This window comes from Dipodomys merriami, unplaced genomic scaffold, assembly GCF_024711535.1.
Source record: "Dipodomys merriami isolate MVZ:Mamm:240054 unplaced genomic scaffold, mDipMer1.0.p SCAF_3, whole genome shotgun sequence".
NCBI classification, from domain to species: Eukaryota; Metazoa; Chordata; class Mammalia; order Rodentia; family Heteromyidae; genus Dipodomys; species Dipodomys merriami.
Genome location: NW_027204492.1, coordinates 38830587 through 38858449, shown reverse-complemented (window position 1 = coordinate 38858449; position 27863 = coordinate 38830587). Strand labels below are relative to the sequence as shown.

General features: G+C 35.8%; 1 protein-coding gene across 1 annotated transcript in view; it reads right to left on the bottom strand.

Moving 5' to 3' along the window:
- Nup62cl (nucleoporin 62 C-terminal like) overlaps positions 1-27863 on the bottom strand; it is a 60458-nt gene that overhangs the window by 16607 nt on the left and 15988 nt on the right. The window contains exons 3-7 of the mRNA XM_070039330.1: positions 23703-23806; positions 16585-16717; positions 9524-9674; positions 9246-9295; positions 8973-9107 (exon numbers count right to left, since the gene is read on the bottom strand). Of these exons, the coding sequence (XP_069895431.1) occupies positions 8978-9107; positions 9246-9295; positions 9524-9674; positions 16585-16717; positions 23703-23806 (568 nt within the window). The 3' untranslated portion in view covers positions 8973-8977. The remainder of the gene's footprint in view (positions 1-8972; positions 9108-9245; positions 9296-9523; positions 9675-16584; positions 16718-23702; positions 23807-27863) is intronic.

Below are 27863 nucleotides of genomic sequence, written 5' to 3'. Positions count from 1 at the left end.
AATATTAAATTATCCCACTTTTGGTGAAGTCATATATTTGACCACTTTATTAAAGTGATACATGTCAGATAGCTTTTGAAATGGCATATTTTCTCTTTTGTAACTGTAAATATGTAAATCTATAATCTGTAAAGTGATTATTTCTGATACCATGCAATAATCTTAAACTCTGGATGATTCTTGCTTGAATCAACGGTTAATACTGGGGATACAAAATTGTGATCAATGTACTTAACTGTACAATTAAGACACATGCAAATTATGCTGCAATAAAACTGTCTTTAAAAAACATTAGCTAAATAACTTAGAGTCTGTATTTGGTCCATTTCCTGCTGATATGTTTTTCTTCTGTGAAATGACTGACAGTTAAAACATTTATAAATGAGGCAGGGTATTCAGGACCGAAGTGAACTTAATAAAAGTACTCCACTGAAAACTATTATGGTAGCTTCCTAATTCTATAATTCCTCCTAAAATCACTAGTTGACATGCTTCTGTAAAGACTTTCACCTATACCTTTCCTCTCTCTTCTCTTTGGAGCATCACTGTGATCTTGAAAGTTGTTTCCCCCTTAGTGTATTATGATCTATTACTGTTTTTCTTTTTCATGTCAAAATCATCCCAATAAGACAATGGGAATCCTTCAAGCAATCCTGTGTTCTGATATTAACATCTTCTTTGAACAATGTTCACTTTCTTGCAGAAAAAGTCCTAAGCTTACTTGCACATTTTCTGCCAGAGACCTGAGATCAGAGAATTCCTCAAGAAGATTTGCTATCTTTCACTGGGAATGGTACTTAGAAACCAAAATCTAGGTCCTAATGTGTGCTCACTGTTACTGACTCTACTGGCTCACTGCTTAATGGTCTTTTCCATGTATAGAATCAACAAATAAGAATTCATTACTGATATTTACGATTCAAATTTATGGTGCAAATATACAAAGAAAGAAAAAACAACTTATATCTCTTATTTTTCTATGTAAATCTTGATTTCTATTGCTATTAATATACATATCATTTGCTTTACTATATATGAAATGGTAGTAATATAGATAATTCTGAAAGTAACAATAAGCCCTCATTGAGAAAGTTTAGTAATGTAGTTCTTTGAACCTTTGAAATGCCTTCCTAGTGTCAGGCACTAGCCCTCAGTGAAAATGGTGAAAACACCAAGAGAGTTCAAAAGTAGTAACTTTAATTTGGAAAGAAATTCAATTATAGGAAAAATAATATAAAAAAGCAATGGAATCTGTGTGACAATGGCTCATTCCTATAATCCTGGCTACTCAAGGACTTGCACTTTGAAGCTAACTTAGAAAAGTCAGGGAGACTCCAACTCCAATTACCCAGCAAAAAGGCTGGGCTGAAAGTGTGGCTCAAGCAGTAGAGTGCCAGGCCAGTAAGCAAGCTGAGCAAGTGTGAGGCCCTGAGTTCACCACAGTACTAGGAAAATAAAGGCTCAGTAATATTGGACATGCTATTAAGGACACAGAAAGTTATTGGAACTGAGTGATTAGATTATAAATTAGTTAGATTTGGATTCAGAATGTATTCAATTTTAGTACTTGTCTTTCTTCCCATCATTTTTGGTTCAATTCTAATTTTGAGTATATGAAACATTTATATGGTCCTTAAATCAAACTACATTTAAAGATACATACAGGAAGTATTGCTTCTATTAATATTCCCTATTCCCATTCCTACCCACCCTATTTTCATTAATTTCTAGTTAGTTCTTCAGAACTACTGTGAGCATAAGATAAATAATATGAATATAAATGAGCTCTTATATAAGTGTGATCATGGAATATACAATCTGACTGTGTCACATTTTCGTATATAGAGCTTGGTATACCAATGAACTCTGAGAAATCCACAACAGAATGCACTTAGACATTTAGATTTTGCAGTTCTACTACAACTAAAAAAAACAGTCCAAGACATTCAGATAATACTTATTCTGGTGTGGTAAACATAAAATAAACACAAGAACTGAAATTAGGAAGTGACTTTTAATTTTTGTGGTAAGATATGCACTGAGAATGTAATATTAATGAATTATTTCATGTTTACAATGCTCATTACCTTTATATATTAGTGGAAATTAATTATCTTGTAATTGTCAGGAGCTAGACTCCTAAAATTCAATAAGAAACTGAGTACCATAGTACAGAACTGAAGAAAAAACATTAAAAGACAATTCATTTAAGACAGAATTTAATTTTAAAAAAATTAAGAATAGGCTAGGTGCCAGTGGCTCATGTTTGGAATCCCACCTCTTCAGGAAGTGGAGTTCTGAAGATCATAGTTCAAAGCCAGCCTGTGAAGGAAAGTCTGTGAAACTTTAGCTCCAATTACCCACCAAAAAGCTGGAAGTGGAGCTGTGGCTCAAGTGGTAGAGCTTGGGGACAGCTCCCAGGCCCTGAGTTCAAAGGTCCAGCCAGGAGCAGCACACACAAAAAAATTATTTATCAATCGAATCACCAAGTTTTCAAATGATAATGTTCAATCGTTAAGTGCAGGTTGAGCTATCAACATTCAAAATGTTTGGAACCAGAATTGTTTGAGACTCTTGATTTTTCTTTAACTTAGGAATATTGCATATATCTCTGTGTGTGTATATATATATATATATATATATATATATGTATATATATGTGTATATATATGATGAGACACTTCAGAAATAAGACAAGCTTAAATAGAATTTATATCTCATATATACTTTATACATGTAATCAGAAGATGTGTGTGTGTGTGTGTGTGTGTGTGTGTGTGTGTATCATGGGGCTTGAACTCAGGGCTTAGGTGCTGTCTCGGAGCTTTTTTGCCGAAGCACTCTGCCATTTGAGCCACAGCTCCACTTCCAGCTTTTTTGGGGGTGCTTCATTGGAGATAAGTCTCATAGACTTTCTTGCTAGGGCTGACTTCAAACTGTGATCCTCAGATCTCAGCCTCCTGAGTAGCTAGGGTTACAGGCATGAGCCACTGGTTCCCAGCTAGAAGATAATTTAAAATAATATTTTTACTGTTCCTACATTTTAAATTACTTTGGTTTGTTTATTTGCAGTGTTGAGGATCCACCAAGGGCATCTCAAAAGCTAGACAACTGTTCTACCACTGAGCTCTATCTCCAGCCCCTAAACATCTGTGTTTTGACTATAACTCATCCCATGAGGTCCCAGTAGAAATTCCAAATTTCCACTTGTAACATCATGTCATCACATAAAGTTTCACAGTTTGGAGCACTTCTTCAAAATTTTTAATTATGGATGCTTAAACTATGTGGAGAAAATCGAACATTAATATATAGCCTGTAGTAATATAAAATGGTTCAACTTTCCAAAATGTAAATTTGTATAGAATGTGTCAAAAAGTTCTAAATATTTGTATCTTTTCACTCAGTGTTTTTACTTCTTGGAGCTTACCCAGCTTACTCAAATCTGAGTATAACTGGTCATTACAAAGCTATGTTACATTGGACAAAAATTGGAAACAATATTTCTACTAATCAAAAATTGAGGGCTGGGAAGGTAGCTCAGTGGTAGAGTGCTCACCTTGCATGTATGAGGCCCTGGGTTCGATTCCTCAGCACCACATAAGCAGAAAAAGCTGGAAGTGGTGCTGTGGCTCAAGTGGTAGAGTGCTAGCCTTGAGCTGAAGAGCTGAGGGACAGTGCCCAGGCCCAGAGTTCAGTCCCCATTACTGCCCCCCCCAAAAAAAATTGAGTACATACCGGTGAACTTTCCTGTAACAAAAGGGTATCATGAAAATTCATGTTTTCCATAAATTGCTAAAAGTTTTGGAAAGGACTATGAAACAATATTAAATAAGACATAATATAGAAATCTACATAGATATAGTTCCAGTATTTTTTATCAACATAGAGTAGGAAAAAAATATACCAATAAAGTAAGTGGGTACTAGTAAATATAGCCGATTTAATTTTCTTTGTAGATGATATAAAAATAAAATTGAATAAATCTGTAGTATAAAGTGACTTAATAGAAACTTAATTATCGGGTGGCTTCTTCCATTCTCAAAAAAAAAAAAAAAAAAAAAAAAAAAGAAGAGAAAAAGTAGGCAGGTGAATCCTATCTCCATGAATACTGAAACACATAAGTGCTATTTTTCTACTCTGATCTATGGCCCATAGTAACATACTGGTAGGTACAATAAGTTGTATATAGGAATATTATCATTCAGAAAATGTTTTTGTTTCCTGTTCAATGATTTATGCTATCTGAAAAAGAGATGAGTTGTTGCTGAACTCTTGCTTCTTTTTTTTACTGCATTCAAGCAGTAATTATCCTTTACTCACTCATCCTAAACATCTCAATCACTCATGTCAGGAAAAACAAAAATCAACACTTTCTGGTCCACTACTAAAATAAAATAAAGCAATCTAGGGCTAAGTAGAGAAAAAGGATAAAGGATTATAACTGCCTTTTACCTATTCTGCTAAGAACATCTCCTTATATTAATTCAATACAGAGGGACTAAACATCAAGCTCTGTTTCATGTCTAAATCTGCATCTATTTATCTATGCAGCAAAATTCTATTACAACAAAGTACTTTTAGGTTTTGATAATGATTTAATATTACATTAAAAGAAAATCTATAGTTGACCACTCTTAATCATCTGTGTGAATGCAGGGAGATAGCAGCATGAATAATCCTGGACTAATTTATATTTGTCTTTGTTCAACTTTAGATTTGCCTGAAGTAAAGAATGGCATACTTTTTATAGCTAGAAGGGACTTAAAGATCATTTATTCTATCCTTGACATTTTGCAAAAGAAGAGAAGACTCAGAGATTAAGTGACTTAAACAAAATTCTAATGCTTTCTCAACTATAACACGCTGTCTCTTTATAATTAAAAAAGCTGGTAATGTGTATGTAGATAAAGAACTGTCTGGATATAATTGGACAAAGAGCTTACTACAGAATAATCACCACTTATGTGTATGTCATTCATTCTCATTTATCCAGATCCTGGCCTCACTTCTACTTGTAATTAACTGATCGAAAGCACAATAGGGGCTCCCATAATGGGAGATTCCTCTTCCTATTACTGCTACAGAGTGGGAGTGGGGGAAAAGAGGACTCCATTTAGCTACTAAGACAATAGGGAAAAGTAGAGAAAATAAGCTCTTTTAATTATAGTATAGAAAAAGGGAAAAACCAATACTTTCTTATGGCTAAATTAATCCATAGCACCTTGACTGTAACTGGAGCCTCAGCTGTATACACCCATAATGCAATGCATTTACATTATGAGCTGCATTATATTCTATGGGACAGGTGAAAAGCTAATGATCACAGTTAATGTAATTTCTATGAAAAAATGTTAAGATAATATTTAACACCATATTTTTAAAGATAGAACCTATTCACAAATTAAGGCTTGCCTGGATATATCTAACAGATACAAACGTATCTGCTCATATTTAAATGAATGAATAAGTATGTAAAAAGAAAAATGAACAAGTGGTAAGTGAACAGAAAAAAGTAAGTAGCTGGATATATTTAATTCTCCTAACAAGGAGAAAATCCTGAGCATACTGGGAGGAAAGAGTCATTGTTGTATTATCCTGAGACTAATCACAAAAAAACTCACAGCCATGTCTACCTCTATGTATTCACTGCTCCAGTGAATGATGCAAAAAAAACTGTATTTCTGGAGTCAGATAAGGAGACTGTAAAAGACAGAAGAAGGTCACTAACTAAAAGACCCATTGATTTCTTACTAACTCTTGGTTGTTTAAATACAAAATAAAGCTGCAAACACTGGGTCAGTCATATCAGCAGGACTTGAAAATGTATTTTGGGTGACCAGTAATGTCTTTTGAGATTTTGGGACACTTAAGAGGCAACTAAAAGATGATTTTTCAGTACCTGTGAAGTAACTAAAAGCTGGACAGTCAACCCCCTCACTTTAAATCTATGCCCTTTGTTCTGAGTCATTCCCTGCTGCAGTCACTTTTGGACTCCAGGAAGAACAGGATTCACTAATAGGCACCTTGTGACAAAAGGCAAACTGCCTTTCACATAAGTAATGTCATCTTATCACCATGAAGAGACAAAAGCTACAGATTACCCACCAAGCCAATAGAGTCAAACATGCCATAACTGTGACTTGAGACTGTTTTAACTATACCTTTCTCACCTCCTGCCCCCAATTCTCTCTGTTTAACTTGAGGCCAATGTCTGCACCCCCAAAGATGGCTGAAGTTGTTCTGAAGTTTCATTTTCCCATGGCTACATGTAATAAACTTTCTTTCTTTGTCCTTCACCATGTTTCTTTATTTGACATTATAGGGGTGAGTGACCACACCTAACAATGGGCTCCTAGACTTTGGGCCTCCCTCGGGTTTAAAAACCCAGTTTCAGCACTTTTCAGCTCAGCATTGATAATTTCTGCTAATTTATCACTGCAAAGGCATATGAAATAAAGGGGTGAACAAGAAATGTTTTCTCCACATTTACTATTACTGATATATAAGAACAAAATTGACAACTGCATTTATGTCAATTCTCATTACCTTCTCAGGCAGTCTCAGTTATGACTAGTGGTGCAGCCTCATAGATACACTATTCATAACCATGTTACCACCATGTTCTAAGACTCCAAAGATGAAGGTTTTTTTAAAAATCTACTTTGCCACTTTTATTGTCACCTATTTATCTTCTGCCTAATGTTCAAGTAATCCCTGAAGCAAAGGAACACTGAAGGTCAAAATACATTCAAAGAGCCTTTAGGTATACATAAACTAGTACTTAACATTAATCAATAAATGCTGAATGGTCTTCAATGAAAAAGTATATGTACATTTTCAAAGTAAAACCTTATATAAATATAAATACACTCCACCATGCAACAAATATGATTTAAGAAATGAACTTTAAAATACTCAAAGGTACATAAATTGAACTGCACAACAAACTGATTAGTTGTCTAAATTCTGTTTCATTCAACCTATTTGTTACACACATGCGCTCACACACACACACACACACACACACACACACACACATACACACCTAACCTACTCAATAAATATATTTACAAAAATTAAAGTGGACTAAGGCGTTTTAAGTTTAATGCCTATAAAAATTAAGACTCAATTAAATTTGTTGGTTAGTATCATCTACTCACTTTCTGCACCAAAGTACTTATAGACAATCTGCTTCCCAAATAGTTGAAGACTCTGGTGAAAGTTTTATCAAAATATAAACTTGACTAAAAAGAAGTAATTGGAAAGGAATTAGCCTTTCAAAGATTTCTTCAACCCAGAGTTAAAATATTATGACCAAAAATGTAACTGTTTCTAAAAAAAACAATAGAATATACAAAACTTAGTACTACTCCCCCTCAACAAAGAGGAAGGCAGGAAAGAAGGCAAGAGGGAGGGAGAGACAAAGGAAGGAAAGAAGAGATAAATTAGGAAAGGTTGAAATATGAAAACAGAAACAGAATTAGAGCCAGTGCAAATTAGCTGTACTTACTACATTTAATGTCCCTAATAAAAAGTTAACTTTGTAGCCTAGCTACTCAGGAGGCTGGGATCTGAGGATCACAATTCAAAGCCAGTCTGGGCAAGACAGTCCATGAGACTCTTATCTCCAATTAATCAGAAAAACTGGAAGTGGTGCTGTGTCTCAAGTGGTAGAGCACCGGCCTTGAGTTTAGGGACATTGCCCAGGCCCAGAGTTCAAGCCCCATGACTGAAAATTTTTTTTTTACTTTGTAAGCCTTTTACAGATAAGCTCAAGGGGTGGGAAATGTGGCTTAGTGGTAGAGTACTTCCTTAGCATTCATGAATGAAACTCTGGGTTCAGTTCCTTAGTACCACATAAACAGAAAGAGCCAGAAGTGGTACTGTGGCTCATGTTATACAGCACTAGCCTTGAGCAAAAACAGCTAGTGGACAGTGGCTAGGACCTGTGTTCAAGCCCCAGGACTGGCAAAAAAAAGCTCAAAATCTGTGTGTCAGTGGCTTATGGTTGTAATTAAAGGATCAAGATTCGAATCCACCAAAGCAGATACTTACCTACAATTAACTAATGAATAAAAATAATGGACCAGAGGCATGGCACAGTGGTACATCTGTGAGCAATACAGCCAAGCAAGCGTGTGAATTCCTGAGTTCAAGCCCCGGTACTTTTAGCACAAAACAAAATAATGGAATAAAAAATAAGCTCAGCTAGGTATATGACATGTGTCTGCAGTTTCAGCAACATGAGGCTGAGACAGAAGAATCCCTTGAACTTAGGAGTTTGAGACTAACCTGAAAAACAGTGAGACCTGTCTCAGAACACAAAACAAAACAAACTAGTAAGCTGCTGATGAGAGTAAATTAGTCTCAATTTAGATTATGTAGTAATAAGTATTTCATGCAAGGTTGCCTAATACTCTTTAAATTCATCTGGTTACTAAATCTAGGTTCCACAGAGATAAAGTCACAATAGGAATGACAATAAACTCACAGACAGCAAAGACTGAAAAGACTGATTAGTATATAAATAAAATACACATTGCCTACAACATTGACAAAGCTATGTCATTTTTTGAAAGTTTTGTAGCTTATACTGATATAAAAAATTGCCTTTAAAATAGCAAACCATTTGGTTTAGAAGAGTCAATGTAGATAAGACACTATAAATATTCCACAATACAATGACACTATTCAAATAAAATAATTTAAGAGCAAACTTGACAAATATAAGGACTTTGGAGTAGACATACATAAGTGTGAGATTAGTCACAATGTGCAAAAGGTCAAAAAACAAAATTCATTTCCAAGTATCCAGAAAAGATAAACACAAAAGAGTCACCTATAAAAATCTGTCCTTTTCTACCAACATTTATCACTTGACTGTGGATCCAATTTTCCCCTCTCTTTTGGAATGTTCTCAAAGGAAGCTAAGCTGTGCTTCATTCCTCAGTCTTTACTCAGATACTTACATCTTCTAAGATTCCTCATTGTCATTTTCCACATTAAGGTCCTCATTCTGCTGCTTTATGTAGGTCTCAATAGGGTTCAGCATTTCTTGTAGCTCCTTCTGCTCTACCATCAGACAGCTCAGTTCAAGTTTCAATCTGAATGAAACAAGTCAGCAAAAGCGTTGATGAAAGAAATTCAGAGTAACAAAACCAATATAAGTAAATTATAAGGCAAAAAATCTCTGAACAATAGATCTTCAATTTCACAACCAAGCAAATCTATGGTTCTACTACCTTCTTTGATGCATTTTCACTTTTTCCATTCTTCCATGTAAGGCAGTAAGCTTTGGAGAGAAATAAAAATGAAACAGTTTATTTGACTTTAATCATTTCATAGCACTGTTTTCTCAAATATATCTCAAATATGAAACATTTCCTAATTGAGGGACTTAGGACCTAAGAAAAATATTTTCAAACTGCACACCAGTACTTCAGTAGAAAACTAACCGCAAAAACGTTTGCCTATTTTCTTGTGTTCATCGAAAAATACTTATACAATGCAGGTAGATTACCTCCTCAAGATTCGCATCCAATTTACGGTCCCAAATACTGACTTGGGTGGCCAGTTGGAGAAATTTCTTGTCTTCATCTGGTAGCTCAAGCTTTACATTCCTGGTCATATCATTCAGATGAGCATATGTCACCACAGGAGTTACTATTGAGCTATAACATAAAAGGGATACAGTATGATCATGTTTTTAATGTATTATCATACTTTTAAAACAAACAATGCGGGGAGGAGTATGGGAAGGGATAGGAAGGGGAAACAACGAGGAGGCAACAATGCTTGATAAGAAATGTACTCATAAATAGGGATACAGGTGGACCCATTGCAACAAAGAAATGTACAAGTCGTTATGTCAAAAACGAACTTTACAACTTTAGTGGGGAGGAGGAAGTGGGGAGGATTGGGTGGGGGGGGGCGGGGGGAGGATGGGAAGGGGAAACAAAGGAGGAGGCTACAATGCTTGATAAGAAATGTACTCATTATCTTGCCCATGTAATTGTAACCCCTCTGTACAGTATTTTCACAATAAAGTAATTTTAACAAAAGAAATGTACTCATTATCTTGCCCATGTAATGGTAACTCCTCTGTACGGTATTCTCACAATAAACAAACAAACAAACAAACAATGCTTTCTGTAGCTGATGAAAATGTCTTTCAGAAATAGGAGTAAATTAAAATATTCTCATACAAAGTAAAATGTAGCTGATTTGTTGCTAACATACCTACCCTTGACAATTATTCACTACACAGAAAGGAAATGAAAATTGAAGATTAGGAGCATCATATAAGTGAAAAAGAATGTCAAAATTGGTGAAAAGAAGGGTAAATATACTATTTTGTTTCTTTTACTTATTTATTTTTGATTTTTGTCGGTCATGTGTCTTGAACTCTGGGCCTGGGCATTGTCCTTCAGATCTTCAACTCAAGGTTAGCACACTACCATTTGAGCCACAGCGCCAGTTCTGGTTTTCTGAGTAGTTTATTGGAGAAAAGAGTCTCACGGACTTTTCCTGCCTGGGCTGGCTTTGAACAGCGATCCTCAGATTTCAGCCTCCTGAGTAGCTAGGATTACAGGCATGAGCCCCCAGCGCCCGGCATACCATTCTATTTCTCATAAATTTCTTAGATGATATTTGATTGCTGAGACAAAAATTATAAACCTCCATTTTGTTATGTTCATTATACATAGAAGAAATAATTTAGACAATTATACTTAAAAAGATGTTCTGTTAAAGGAATAAATTATAATAAGGCTTTTACAATTTAGTCAAGTGCTAAAAAGTCAGTATGACTACATTGTTACTAGTTGCACATGTATATTTAATTAATACCCAAAGTAACCAGTAAGAAAAGTAAACAAAGTAATATGTTAAAACACACACACACACACACACACAAAATGGAAGCCAAGCACTGGTGATGAACTAGGCAACCTGACTAGATCTAGAAACATTTAAAATGTTGATTTGTATTGTAAAAGATCCCATAAAAGAATTACTTAGGCCCTGAAGGTTTCACCGGAGAATTTACTCAACATTTAATAAATCAACTCCCACTTCTTATTTCTTTTAGAAAATAAAAGTATACCCACAAGATCATTTTATAAGGTAAGGATTACACTGATATCCAAACCAAATATGGGAAATAAAATCCTTCAGACCAATATCCCCCATGAATTTTGACAAAATTCTCAAAAAAATCAAAGTGCATATAGAAATACATCCACATGTACGTAAAAATATTAAACAATGACCTAGCAGCAATCATCCCACATATATAATGCTGTCTAGACATTTCAAAGTCAATCAATACAATTTGCAAAGTCATCAAGATAAAGGAAAAAAAATCTTAAAGAATGTCAAAAAATGAAACAGGCCCTGTTGGAGGGATAGGTATCAATAAGAGATAGGAATTGAATTTTAACAAAGCTGCAAAAGCATCAGACATGATGGGTGCACATCTGTATTTCCAGCTACTTGGGAAACTGAGGCAGAAGGACCATTTGAGCACAGGTTCAAGACCTTCCTCAGCAACACAGTAAAACCCTAAAACATAACATAGGTGGTAACTTCCTGAATAGAATTCCAATAAGCAAATAAGCCCAAATGGGATTAAAGCAAAACAAACAAAACAAAATAAAACTTCTGCACCACAGAGCAAATGGTCATTATGATGAAGCCTACAAAATGGGAGACAATTTTTGCAAGATATACATATGATAACCAGATATTCAGAGAACTAAAATAATTAAACTCTTGTCAGGTGAGAGTGGCTCACGTTTGTAATTCTAGCTACTCAGAAAGGTGAGATCTGGATGATAGCAGTTCAAAGCCAGTTTAGGCAGAAGAGTCTGAGGCTCTATCTCTACTTAACCAGAAAAAAAGAAAAGGCAGGAAGGAGGCATGGCTTAATTGGTAGAGTACCAGCCATCAGTAAGCAAGTCATTTTGTGCCCCACCCAAACTCCGAGTTTAAGCCCTGCAACAAAAACAAAACAATGAAAACTGAAGTCTGAAAGAATAAACAACCCAATTTACAAATGAGCAAATAAATAAGGCCATTAAATGCATGAAGAAATGCTCAACATCCTATAAAGGAAATGCATATCAAAATGGCTCATTTCATCTCACTTCAGTCAGAATGGCCTTTATTGAGGACACAAACAACAAATGCTGGTGAGGATGTGGGAGAAAACGAAACTTATACACTAATGCTGGAAATGTAAACTAGTGAAAGCACTGTGGAAATCAGAATGCAGGTTCCACAAAAAACTAAAACTAGACACCTTTGCTCTGATCCTTCCATACAATTCTTGGACATCTATCAGAAGGAATATAAGTCAGGATACAATAGATATACCTGTACACATTCTTCATTGTAGCATGAGTCACACTAGCTAAATTATGGAAACATCCCAGATTCCCTACAACTATTGCATGTTATCAAGAAAATGTGGTACATACATTTCATAAAGTATTTGATCATAAAGAAAAATGAATTTATATCATTTTGAGGGAAATGAGTGGCTATAGAGACATCATTTTAAACTAAGTAAGCCAGATTCAGAAGGACTAAGATTGTACATATATTTCTTTCATATATGGATGGTAGACCTAAAAGTAAACATATATACATATAAACATACACAGGACCCTGTGTGTGCCCACACACATGTGTACATGTGTGCATATAGGTTATACTTGTAGGAATGCTTCTTATAAGAAGAGGGAAGGAAAAAACAATGTTAGAAGGTGAATAATCTCAAAATACACTATATCTGTGAATGGAGATAAAATTAAACGCATTGAAAACTGTTGAATAATAGGGGGTAAGTGGTTGAGGATAGTGACAGGAAGTGAATAGGTGAATTTGATCAAAGTACAGTACATGTGAGACACAGTAGTGAAGTCCCTTTGAACAATAACATGAACTATAAATGTTAGAAAGGTGAAATGAATGTTCTGTTTTCATTGTAGGTATTAGTGGGAGAAGAAAGGATAAACAAAGAGGAGACAGGAGGCTGAATATGGTTAAATACTTTATGAAGCCTATTGGTTAAGATTGGTTTGGGCAGAAGGAAGGAAAACTGGGGAGGAAAAACAGGGGAGAGTCTGGTCGATATAGATTGTATGCACATTTTACAACTAACTACACATATACAAATAAATAAAAGTTTATTTATATTTTAAAATGTAGAAAAGGTGCAAAAGTAAGTAGAGGAAGTCAGCTTTTCAACAAATGATGTTGGGAAAATTGAATATTTATAGGACAAATATTAACGTTGATCTTAATCTCTTACCTTACATAAAAATTAACTCAAAATGAATTATAAACTTAAATGTAAAATTACAAAACTTTTACAAAATATACAGGAAAAATCTTTGGGATCTTGAGCTACACAAATTGTTCTTTTATAACTGAAACTAAAAGCATAATTTTTCCATTAAAAGAAAAATGGAGACATTACAGCTTATTTTTTTCAGCAAAAAGACTATTAAGAGAATGAAAAAACAAATTATAGAATTAGAGAATATATTTATAAACCACATATCACACAAAGAACTGGTATCTGGAATATATAATTATCAAAATTGAAGAATAAAACAATATGAAAGTGGAGCCAGGTGCCAGTGGCTCATGCCTGTAATACTAGCTACTCAGGAGATCTGAGGATTGAGGTTCAAAGCCAGCCCAGGCAGGAAACTTCATGAGACTCTTATCTCCAGAAGTGGCACTGTGGCTCAAGTTGTAGAGTGCTCATCTTGAGCTGAAGAGCCTGGAAAGAATGCCCAAGCCCAGAGTTCAAGCCTCACAACTGACAAAAAAAACAGAGACACTTTAAAAAGGTTCACACTTAGGAAAAAAACAGGTAACAAAGAACAAAGAAGGAACCAATGCAATAGCAATATACACAAGACAATATGTTGGAAATGATCTGTACAACTTGAGGGGAAATGAGGGAGGAAAAGTAGGAAAAAATTGAGGGAAGGGATAACAAGGTTGACAAGAAATGTACTCATTACCTTACTTATGTAACTGAAACTCCTCTGTACATCACCTTGACAATTAAAAGAAAACCAGGTAAATACTATTTCACTAAGTAACTACATTCCTGGACATTTATCTCAGGGATATAATACTTAGATTCACAAAAATAAAAACCCTATACATGAATGTTAATGCCATCTTTAGGACCAAAAAACTAGAAACAGTCTAGATAAATGGTTAGCCAAATCATGGGTACAACATAATACCTTGAAATACTGATCAATTTTTTTAAATGAACAGGAAGCTGAGATTTGAGGATCATGGTTCATAGCCAGCTTGGGCCTAAAAGTTCATGAGACTTATCTCTAATTAACCATCAAAAAAAAATCTGTAAGTGGAGCTGTGACTCAAATGATGGAGTACTAACCTTAAGCAAAAAATCTCAGGGACAGTGCCCAGGCCCTGAGTTCAAGCTGCAGGATCAGCACACACAAATAAAGTACTCCAAAGATTATGAATGTGTGATTCCCTCTGTATATGTGTCAAATGCCAAGATTACCAAAATGAAGTACAGGCTCGTTTTTTGCCCAGGGCTGGGGAAAGAATGGGGATGTAGTGGGTGTGGCTATTAAAAAACCAAAAGGAGGCATCCTTGCAGTGATGGAACTAAGCTATACTTTGTATCAACATAAATATTCTGACTATGCTACTGTACCATTATAATGCAAAATGTTATCTGGGAAAAGCAATATAGCATGTTTTATACAATATGTAAGAATACATGCTCTAGAATCTGCTTGAATTTTTCATCTATATATAGGAACAAAATAGTGTCTATCTCTGTCTCATGGAATAATTGTGAGAAGTGATGTGATACTTTTAAAACATTGCCATCCTGCTAAACATACAGCAATTGCAAAATAAATGGAAGCTATCATTAGTAATGGTAACAATGGCATTACAATAGGATTCAGAAGGCTTTCAGTTGTTCAATGTCCTGAGCTACAGTAATCTTTCTCTAACTGTTCATTCAATTCATTATCTAGCTTTCAAAAATGCTCAAAAGACATACAAGCAAATTGTGCCTTATATGTGGATAAATTTTGTTTTTTATTGTGAAAATACCGTATGACAAGAAGAAATGGTCAGATAAGTTGATGTTAGGCGAAATGAACCCCAAGATAAGGACTCAAATGTTTTTTCTTTCTTGCTATTGTTTCTAACATATTTAAGATGATAAATTTTTTTTTTTAAAAAAACAACCTCTTTGGTTCCTCAAAAGACTCCACATAGAGCTCCCCTATGACCCAGCAATCCCACTTTTGGGCATTTATCCAAATGATCATAAACAAGACCATACTAAAGCTACCAGCACAACTATGTTTACTGCAGCATTATTTACCATAGCTAAAATATGGAAGCAACCCAGATGCCCCTCAATAGATGAATGGATCAAGAAAATGTGGTATATATACACAATGGAATTCAATGCCTCCATCAGAAAGAATGACATTGCCCCAATTTGTTAGGAAATGGAAAGACTTGGAAAAATTATATTAAGTGAAGTAAGCCAGGCCCAAAGAAACATAGGTCCTATGGTTTCCTTTATTTGCAATAACTAGTATATGTCTGAGACAAGCAGAAACGGTCAGATAAGTTGATGTTAGGGAAATGAACCCTAAGGACTCAAATGGTTTTTCTTTCTATTGTTTCTAACATATTTATATTTTTTTGTTGCTTTGTATGTCCCTCCCCCACGGTATAACCCCTGTTTTCACTGTATTTGATGTTGGTATACTTTATGGAGGGGAAGGGAAAAAACAAATTGTTTAAATAGGGATACAGGTGGACCCATTGCAACAATGAGACATATGTTATGTAGAAAAATGAACTTTACAACTTTGTTGGGGGCGGGGGGGGAGTACAGGGATGGTAAGGGGAAACAAAGTAGGAGGCAACAATGCTTGATAAGAAGTGTACTCATTCCTTTACTCATGTAATTGTAACCCTTCTGTATGGTATTTTCACAATAAAAAAATTAAAAACAATTACCATCTTTTTCCATTTCTTGTAGGTTATTTCAATAAACTCCATTTTATATGGTCATATTCACATTGCTATTGAGCCATTGTGATTATCTGCTAATAATATCCTAGACAAATGAGGGAAACCATACAGTTTGTTTCTTGGGTCTGGCTTACTTTGCTTAATATAATTTTTTCTAAGTCTTTCCATTTCCTTATGAATGAGGTAATGTCATTCTTTCTGATAGAAGAATAGAATTCCACTGTGCATATATACCACATTTTCTTGATCCATTCATCTACTGAGGAGCAACTGGGTTGACTGTATATCTTATCTATGGTAAATAATGCTGTAATGAACACGGTTGTGCTGGTGGCTTTGGTGTAGCCTTGTTTGTGGTCATTTGGGTAAATGCCCAGGAGTGGGATTGCTGGGTCATAGTGGAGCTCTATGTTTAGTCTTTTGAGGAACCTCCATACTGTCACATGTATGTTAAAGACTAAAATAAAAAATAGTTGACAAGACCAGTTCATTTGAAATAAATATGCTTACGGCACAGATGTAGTAGCAGCAATCGAATGAACATTGAAATGAATCCATGGGTGTAGATGCAGATGAAAGCCACTAGTGGTTGTAGTAGTGGTATTGGTGGGAACCGTGATTGTGGCAGTTGTTGAAGTTGTAGCTGGAAAACAAAATACAAAATTCAGTAAGAAAGAGCAACGTGTTTGTTTTAAAACCTTGATCACTCAAAATGAAAAACTACAGAGGTATTTGCTAAAATGTGAAGTAGAAATCAAAGCTGTGGATATGGACTCACCACTGTTGTATTATGCAGTGATACAAAGCAGGACCAAATATCTGGATTAACTTTCCTGCTGAAAACCTGAAATTCCTGAATGAATTCATTAAAAATTAAAACACAGCCAGCGTTTTAAGCAGTAAAGAAACTGCCATCAATCTGCAAAATTTTTCCCATAAACAAAAATCCAAACCCCAGGTGACCTCACTAGTAAATTTCTTCTAAACTTGAAGAAAGAATAATTATAATTTCACAGAATCTCTCTGTTTCTGGCATACTTACACAACAGTAAATAATCTCTGTGAATGAAATTTTTGGGTTACTGGATCAGTATGCTTTCAATTTTAATATGTTTTGTGAAATTGCCCTATCAAAATCATTTTGCCAATATATATTCCATCAATGAAGGAGAGTGCCTATTTATGTTGAGCGTAACAATTGACATACATCTTTCCCAATCTAACAAGCAAAAGCCTAGCAAACTTTTGTGTACAGCTCAGAACCTCTTTCCTGTCTTTCTGCTGCACCTGTACTATAATGTCTTGCCTCTTCTACATGTAAGGCTGAATATACTTCACAGACTAGCTTAAAGTCTTCAACCTCAAATTTATTGCTTTCCTCTCTCTTACTTAGTTCTCTTTTCTCTTTCTGAACTTAGAGAGCACTTTGGATTCACTGTATCCTACACATTTAAAGCATATGGCTCAGAAAACTGTGGCTTTTGGGAGGGGGAATAGGGAAATTATGGTCTGCCACATGCACTAAGTGAGCTGACTGACCTCACTGCTGCTGCTGGAACAGGTACACACATCCACTCAGGCTTTTGCTCCTGGTTCATGGTTGATTGAGCCAAGGATAGGCATGTGAAGCACAGGAAGCCACCTATGTGCTACTAGCTCAAGGAAGAGTCTGGTACAAAAAGCTCTAGTGCCTAGCCAGACACCGGTGGCTCATGCCTGTAATCTTGGCTACTCAGGAGGCGGAGATCTGAGGATCACCGTTCAAAGCCAGCCAGGACAGGAAAATCCGTGAGACTCTTATCTCCAATAAACCACTAGAAAACTGGAAGTGGCGCTGTGGCTCAAGCGGTAAAGCACTTGCCTTGAGCTGAAGAGCACAGGGACAGAGCCCAAGCCCAGAGTTCAAGCCTCACGACCAACAACAACAACAAAATTCAACAGGAGTAAGGTGAGGTGGATCAGAATCCAATTCTGAAAAGCTTAGCAATATAGAAGAGTACAACTCTAGATAGAAATAAGTTGAATACTTACATAAATACTTACAGAAATGTGGAAATAATCAAACAAGGGGCAGAAATGGAAATCTCTCCCAAAATGTAGAAGGAATCAAACTGTTGGTAGAGACAATAGAAAAGACAAGAAGGCCATAAAGCAGAAACGAAGTGCTATAAACAAATCCAAAGTAGGAAGGAGGTATAAAGCAGGAAGGCAGCAATAGAGGACAGCAGTGGGCAGCTGAAAAAGAAAAACCTAGATAAAAAGAAAATAACTGAATTCAACATATGTACTACTTCGCATAGGTAGTCCTAAAACTTCCTTATGAACAATTCTTGAGTTCTACCTCCTTTGAGGAAACAGTGCCAGATCAATGTCTATACTAGACATTTTCAGAAGATTCCGTTTCAGGGCTGGGAAGGTGGCTCAGCGGTAGAGCGCTTGCCTTGCATGCTCAAGGCCCTGGGTTCGATTCCTCAGCACCACATAAGCAAAAAGAAAAAAGCTGGAAGTGGCGCTGTGGCTCAAGTGGTAGAGCGCTAGCCTTGAGCTGAAGAGCTGAGGGACAGCGCCCAGGCCCAGAGTTCAGGCCCCACGACCGGACCCAAAAAAAAAAAAAGAAGATTCCGTTTCATTTTTGGCACAAAGATGTATATGCTAATTTCTTCTTCTTTTTGTTAGCTCTAGTGAAGGTAGAATAAGAAGACGATAACCATTCATCATATCTCTGTGGTCACTACAAACTGGAACATAAGTGAGAGCACAGATTGGATCCTGGATTGTATTCTTTAAGACAGATTTCAACATATTTTTCATCTGAAAAACAAAATCTTATCTGAAAGGAAATTATTTTGGGAAATGCTGAAAATTAATGATATTATCAAAAGACCAACTGCATTAAATCAATCAAACATTAGTAAATACTACCTACCAATATTCAAGGAAAAAAAAAGATTTTTTTAAAGAATCCTTCATATAAGTGAATATATCTTCATCTCAAGGAGATTCTCCCCTCCCTCCACCCTTGCCCCTCCCCCCGCCAGGATTTGAAGTTTGGACTCGGGGCATTTAGCTTGCTCATCTGGTACTCTACCATTTTAACCATACCTCTAGCCCTCTCGTATGTTTTTCACCCCTGGCTGGCTGCAAATCATGATCCTCTTGATCTCAGCCACCTGAGTAGCTAGGATTAGACATGAGCTACTGATGCCCAGCTCCAAGGAAGACTATTTTTGTCAATCGTGGGGCCTGAACTCTGGGCCTGGGCGCTGTCCCTCAGCTCTTCAGCCCAAGGCTAGCATTCTACCACTTGAGCCACAGAGCCACTTCCGGCTTTTTCTGCTTATGTGGTGCTGAGGAATTGAACCCAGAGCCCCATGCATGTAAGGCAAGCACTTTACCACTGAGCCACCTTCTCAGCCCCCAAGGAAGAATTTTAATTAAAAAAATCTGTATATCCTGATACAGATATGTAAAAATGTACATGTAAGAGGAAATGGTAGATTCAAGTATTGGTAGTAGGATAGAATAGTCTTATTTTTACAAAACGGATTTACATGTTTTAGAAAATACTGAAAAGATAAACATTATTTCTCTAGAGGAAGTGATCTGTGCATATATGCATATATGTATGTTTTTTTAACAAAAATTAGCAATCTAAAAATGTGTAAATAGATAAAATAATCCCCCCAAACGTGCTGCAAGTACCTTTGTGAAATTAACACCTATCAGTCAAAAGACAAGGGAATCATTGGTCTTATAAAAAAGGGGGTGTGTGGTGCCGGAGGCTAGTGGCTCACCCCTGTAAGCCTAGCTACTTAGGAGGTTGAGATCCGATGTGAACAGTTCAAATTCAGACCAGGCGGGAAAGTCTGTGAGGCTCTTAAATGCCAGAAGTAGAGCTGTGGCTCAAACGGTGATGTGCTGACCTTGAGGAACAGTGCCCAGGCCCTGAGTTCAAGCCCCAGAACCAGCACACAAAAGGTATGGCTATTTTAACATTTTACACAGTATATTCTTTATGTCTCACAGTATTTTTAAAAGGCATAAAATAGGCATGGCATATTCAAATAACAATATTTCCATTAGTATCAAAAGCAGTAATGAAATGGAAAGTGAAGGATTTTTCAGTCTGATTTTGTAAGTTACAACTTTAGGCTAAAGTACTTAATAAATTAATATTGCCTGTGTAAGTAAATATTATCATTGATATATAAATAATACAAAATAATGGCATGCTAAATCTAGTTTTATATTTAAATAAACTTCATTCTGGCTGGGCACTTCTGGCTTATACTTGCAATTCTAGCTACTCAGGAGGCTGAGTTCTAAGGATCACAGTTCCAAAGACAGTCCAGTCAAAAAGTTCATGAGCCTCTTATCTTTAATTAATCACCAAAAAGTCAGATGTGGAGTTGTGGCACAAGTGGTAGAGTACTAGCCCTGAACAAAAAAGCTAAGAGATAGTGCCTAGGCCCTGAGTTCAAGCTCCAGTACTGGCCCCCAAAATAAATAAACTTCATTCTTGTAGTATTAAAAACCATTATATAAAATAGTGGAAATAAACTTTAAAAGGTCCTACCTATCATCCAATTTTCCTACCCTGCTCCTGATAATTATATACCTTACCCCATGCTGGGATTAGACATCATAACCTTCTCATTGGAAAAAAATAAGATTAATAAAAAGGAAGCTTCACCAGCACAACCATGTTCATTGCTGCATTGTTTACCATAGTCAAGATATGGAATAAATCCAGATGCCCCTCAGTGGACAAATGGATGAAGAAAATGTGGTACATATACTCAATTGAATTATATTCATCCATCAGAAAGAATAATATTGTACCATTCATAAGGAAATGGAAAGACTTCGAAGAAATTATATTAAATGAAGTAAGCCAGATCCAAAGAAACATAGGTTTCATGGTTTCCCTCGTTTTTGGCAACTAGAATATTGCCTATAAATCTGAAAGCAAACACAATGGAGGTTATAATAAATATACACCAGGACATGATAAATTATACAGGTCTCTAAGCATTCACACAGAGACCAAGGGAGGATATTCTCAGGAGAGGATCACAAAGGTGCAACAGTTATGTGCATCTGATCATATAAAATATTATTTATCGAAATGAAGTCTAAGGAATGATAACTGGAGGTTATTTTTCTTTGTTGCTATTTTTGTTTTCTTTTCCTTTTGTGTTGTTTGTTCATTTATCTGTCATGGAGAGGGCAAGGAGAGACAGAAATGGTGGGACAAAGGGTGAAAAATGGAGGAGGGATACTTACTAGACACTATGTTGAAAGTGAACTATACAACTTATGGGTGGGGTGAGGGGCAACTGGGAGAGAGGGAGAAGGCATGACATTGTTCAAAAAGAAATGTATGGCCTGGGAATGTGGTTAGTGGTAGAGTGCTTGTGTAGCATGCATGAAGCCCTGGGTTCAATTCCTCAGTATCATAGAAAAAGCCAGAATTGATACTGTGGCTCAAGTGGTAGAGTGCTAGGCTCGAGTAAAAGAAGCTCAGGGGCAGTGCCCAGGCCTTGAGTTCAAGCCCCAGGAGTAGCAAAAAAAAGAAATGTACTCTTTATCTGACTTTTGTAACTGTAACCCTTGCCTTGAATGCTTGCCTTGAATGCCAGAGGCCCTGGGTTCGATTCCTCAGCACCACATAAGCAAAAAAAAGAAAAAAGAAAAAAGCCGGAAGTGGCGCTGTGGCTCAAGTGGTAGAGCGCTAGCCTTGAGCTGAAGAGCTGAAGGACAGTGCCCAGGCCGAGTTCAGGCCCCAGGACCGACCCAAAAAATAAATAAATAAATAAAAAGGAAGCTTCTCTTAGGGCTGTAGTGATTATTCCTAGGGCAAAGTAATCTCAAAGAGCTCTAAATCTGTTTATGCAGACTTGCGAAAACTGTTTGAAATGAAATAAATAAATACATGTGGGAAGAATGGTGAGTAGGGAAAAACACCTAGGATTGGGAATATCAGGCTGATGGGGAGAAGGGTAAGTACTTACGGGAGTGGTGCTAAGTGATATGCTAATTGCAAGGATATCCATCTGCAGAAAGGATGTTAAGACTTGGATACATAAGGAGTGGGTTTGGCAGACTCTGAGTCTTACAATTCATATTTCAATGATTCAACCCATGAGTGAATCAGTTCCTTTTTCAGTATTTTACTGGAGCTACCAGTATGTTTTACATTTATTGAAAATACACTTACTTGTAAAGTTCTCATGACACACACTTCTCATAGCTTTCAATAGTTGGCCAATTAGGCACAGCATGGTAGAGACTCAACAAGCATTGATAAGACTAAAAAAAAAGTTATAGAGATAGTATATATCTCTGCCTAGGAATAATTAAGCATAAAGGGAGTTGATTTTTAGTTTATGCCAGCTTTGAAGAAATATTCATTTCATCCCTAAATAAGCTTTTTGATTTGTCAGTACATTATTAGGGTTTAAACTCAGGGCTCAGGGCTTGCTACACATACATTCTACCTCTGAACCATGGCTCTAGCACTTTTTTGTGATGGTTATGTTGAGACAGGGTCTTACTCTCAACCCAAGCACATGCTTGGACCACATTCTGTGTATTTAGTCTTCTAATCATAGCTTAGAAGCCAGGTGTACTTCACCACTTTCAGCTTCTTTCTGTTGAAATGAGTGTCTGATAGAATTTTCTGCCCAGGGTAGCCTGGAACAGAAATCCTCCCAGTCTGAGTCCCTTACATATTTTAGGATGACCAGGCATGTGCTATCATTCTCGGCTATGGGTTCAGAAAGGGATCTCACAGTCTTTTATGACTGGGCTGGACTTAAGAAAAGATCATCCAGTTCTCAGTCTCCCAAGTAGATAGGATGACAAGCCTGAGCAATGAGAGCCTGGCTGTAAGTAAACTTATTATTTTCTAAAAATTTATTCTGTGCTGTTCCTGGGGCTTGAACTCAGGGTCTAAGAACTGTCCTTGAGATTTTATGCTCAAGGCTAGCACTCTAATACTGAGCCACAGCTCCACTTCTGGCTTTTTTGTGGTTTATTGGAGATAAGAGTCTCACAGACTTTCTTAACAGATCTGGCTTTTTGAACTATGATTATCAGATCTCAACCTCCTACATAGCTGTGATTACAGGCGTAAGCCACTGATGTCTGACTTGTAAGTAAACCTTAAAGAATAAATTAAGTAAGGCATGGTGGCACATATCTAAACACATGAATATTACTATACCCAGGCTTCAACACTTAATTCCCATTTTATGTCCTTCATATATATATATATATATATATATATATATATATATGTATATGTATATATATACATATATATATATGATATATTTGAAAAAATTCCCACTCTTTCTGGTCTCAGTAGATTCATGAAGTAGTTGTCAAAACACCACAGTGTAACAAATTAAATGCTTAAATTCACTATTTTAAGGCATAACAACCATCTTAATTTTTTTTTTAATTTTACATTAAAGCTGTAACAATTTGGTTCTATAACAGTCAAATATAATGATGACTTGTGAGATGCAGAACAGCCATAGAACCATAGCTTACATTGGCAAAGTGAGTTAAATGGCCTCCTTGGGAATAACAGTATTTTCTTTGGAGAGAGAAAAACTTACATGAGAATTCCTCACTAGTTATTAAGTTGTGAGTATTCAGTACTTTGGGAAACATCCTGAAGAGTGATCTAGGCGTAGAGAAACAGTAGATACTGGAGCCAAACCTAAAACAAAAAATAATTATCAGATACACGTTGTTGAAAAAACAAACGTTTTTAGAAGACACCACTATCACAAGATTCATTTAAAGTAAGGAAGCCGGGCTCTGGTGGCTCATGTCTGTAATTCTAGCTACTTCGTAAGCTGAGATCTGAGATTCATGCTCTGTAACCAGTTGGGGCATGAAAGTCTATGTGATTTTGATTTTCAATTAATCACCAAAAATGCCAGAGGTAGAGCTGTGTCTGGAGTGGTAGAGCATTAGTTTTGAGCAAAAAAAAAAAAAGCTAAGGAACAGTGACCAGACCCTGAGTTCAAGCTCTAGAATAGCAGAAAAAAGAAGGCAAGAAAAAGCAAGAACCCTGAAAACTAATAGATAAAAACAAGTATTAGTAAAAACCTGATTACAAAAATATCTTGGTAGAACTGTTTAGGATAGCCAGCCTTCTAGCACTATCATAACAGAACAAACAAAAACCCAATGTGACTGAAAAAAAAAAAATCGATGTAAGAAAGACATCCATTCCCATAGCTGTAGTAGAAGAAGTCCTGCAAAACTGTTCCTCAGTGAACATCCTTAACAGGCAGAAAGTATTTTTTAAATTGAAAACTGGAAATTGTCCTAAGGGCATACAGCAAATGACTAAGTATTCACAAAAACCTGCCCACTCCTCTCAATCAAGGGTACAATATCTCAATGGGAGGGACAAGCAGCCAACACTTCATACCACCTTCAAATAAGATTCGAAGGTGTAGAATTATTAGTGAGTACAGCCAAGAATTTGGGGGCTAAATCTGTTCACCAGCCCCCATTTATTTGGATAGAGGCTTCACCCTAGGCACAAATAACTGAGAATACTGAGTTCAGAATCACCTTCACCCTGATTACCTCAACCAAGCTCACTTGTAGGGCTAAGTTCCACATTTGAAGAGGTAATCAAGAAAACAATCGGCTACTACCACAGCCCAGCCCCTGAAGCAATGGCTCAAAGATTTAGCCTTAGGTTAAAGAACGTTCAGAAGAACAGAAAGGTCCCAAGCTATCTCCTAAAGAAATATGTTTATTTCAAACAGAATATGAGGAAGTTCAAGCTGAAGAATTCCCTATTGAAAAAATCAAAGATTTGGGGAAAAAAGAAACAGAAACAAAAAAAAAAAGAAAAGAAAAATGAATTGGTAGTAAGCAATTAAACTTTTTAAGGGCAATAATTCAGACTGTAAGTCAGCTAGCTTATCAGAAGGAACCAGGGCAAAAGAGAAGTTGAAAAGAACTGTCCTGACACCAGAAGAATTAGGCAGTGATATATGCTGCATCATAAATAAATTGTGGAAGTAAAAGGCTAAATGAAAGAAACCAGACAAAAAAAGCCACATATTGCATGATTCTATTTATGAAATATCCAGAATAGCCAAATCCATAGAGAGAAAGTATATTAGTTACCAGAGGATGGAAGAGCGGGTAATGGAAAGTGACTGCTAATAGTACAGGGTTTCTTTTGGGGGTAATGAAAATATCTTCATATTACATAGTGGTGATGGTTACACACTCTGTGAGTATATTAAAAAGCACCGATTTGTACATTTTCAAAGGATGAATTTTAAGATGTGAATTATGCCTCAATTATGCTGTTATTAAAAAACAAATTAGCATCTCGAGAAGCAGAAAAAGCATTTGATAAAATCCAGCAGCCTTTCATTATAAAACATTCAACATGATAGGAAGAGAAGGGGACTTCTTCATCTCTCAAATGAACAACACCAACCTTCATTACTGATTTTTTTAATTGTGCTATTTGTTTATTTGTTGTGCTGGGGCTTGAACTCAGGGTACTGTCCTTTGTTGAAGGCTGGCTCTGTACCACTTGAGCTACACTTCCATTTCTTATTTTTTTAGTGATTAATTGGAGTTGAATCTCATGGACATTTTTGACTGGGCTGGTTTCAAACCTTGATCCTCAGCTCTCAGCCTCCTGAGTAGCTAGGATTACAGGTGTGAGCCAGCAGCATGTGGCTCACTATATATATATATATATATATATACACACACACACATATATACTATACACTATATATACGATACACTATAAACATACTATACACTATATATACATATTTATATACATATATGTTTATACATATACACACATACACTATATACATACATACATATATGTATACACATATGCATATATACATATATGTATATATACATATACACTATATATAATATATGCACATATACATATATACACACATATATACATATATATATAAGTATATGTCTATATCCAGAGGATAGCATAAAATGCTTACCACACTCCATCTCTAAATGTAAGACTGGAGGTATGGCTCAACTGGTAGAGCACTAGCCCAAAGCGAGCAAGCTAAGAAAGAGTCCAAGGGTATATAACAGGTGTATTTATTTGTCATATGGTTATATGTTGTAAAAACCTCTTACACATTCATCATTGGCTTTTTTGTTTTTACTTTATATGAAGACAAATCTTTTCACCATTTTTATGGTCTAGGGTCTCCATATCATGTTCAAAAGAACTTCCTTCTGCATATAAAAAAGGTGTTCAATCTAATGTTTAAGAGAAAACTGCAAATTATTACTACATTGAGAACAATTTCACAGAACAGATAACAAGAACTTTAAATCTAGTAACACATACTGTGAAGAAAAAAGGAGTCTTGCAGGTTCCTAACAGGAGTGTAAATTGATCCAACTCCTGTGGAAAACAAGGGGTCAATGTTTTTAAAATTACAAATGCGTCTATCTTTTGAACCAGAAGCGTTTGTTCTGGAAATGTACTTTATGCTACTGAAAATTGATTCAAATGGCAAGTTTTGTTTTGCCATAATAAAATTGTACTCACACATATGTAGATGTAGTTGTACACTTACAAAGTAACACGGAAATGGTATGCATTACATCACTGTATTAGCAAAAGAGGAAACAACCCAAATACAATCATCAAGAGAGTGTATATACAAATCACAGTACATGCAGACCCAGCCCATGGAATAGTATGATGCTATAGAAAAATACACAGCTCTCCATATACTGACTGATGTGGAAAAAATGCAAAATGTGTTGAGTAGGAATAATATAAAATTTTAACTCTAAAACTTAGAGCACAAACAGTATTTTCACAATAAAAAAATTTTAAAAAATTAGAGCATAGATTATAGTAGATTATATAGATTATAATATTTACGTCAAAAGGTAGAAAGTTATGAATACATATATGCTTTTTGTCATCAAATCCATGGAGAAATTGGAAAGATATATATAAAATATAATTTACCATGGCTGAGTATGGGAAGGGAACAAAGGTAATCTAGTACATATGAGGGACAGTATGCTTGTTTATAATATAGCTTTATTTTAGAATCACTTGTTTCTTTGAAAATGACACACAAATGTTCCTCTCACCAATGCAAGAAATATTGTTCATACATCTTCAAAAAATTATGGTTTTATTTTCTACCTTTAATTCATGTAAAATTATGATTATTTTTTATAATATTCTCTTCAACAAGCACTTAGTCAACAACTATTGCAACCCATTTATTTATTATTCCATCCCCTTCCCTTTATAATGGCACTTTTGTAAACACAGGTTTGTTTCTGTGACTTAAAATACTTTACTGATTTTTCTTTCTACCTCTGTCCCATAACAGAGTTCCAGTTATTGTAGCCCTAGAACTCATTTATTTTTACATTATGTAACATTTTGAATTTACAGGAAGGAAATAAATTATACATTTTCACCATTTCCCTGCAAATACTCCATCATCATTTGCCTTATAGAACAACACGTATGGATAGTCCCATGCATTAATGCATCCATTTAAATTTTAGAATCTTGTCAAGTTCTTCCTTCTTTTCCTTCTCCCCAAAACTCCCATTATAACCTTACAGGGATTGCATTAAACATTCAGATTAATTTGGAGATAAGGGATATTTTTATATTATGTGTCTGCCAGTTCAGCAAGTCTTTTCATTATTCATCCCAAGCAAAATGTTGTGGTTTTCTTCCACTCAGTAATGCACAG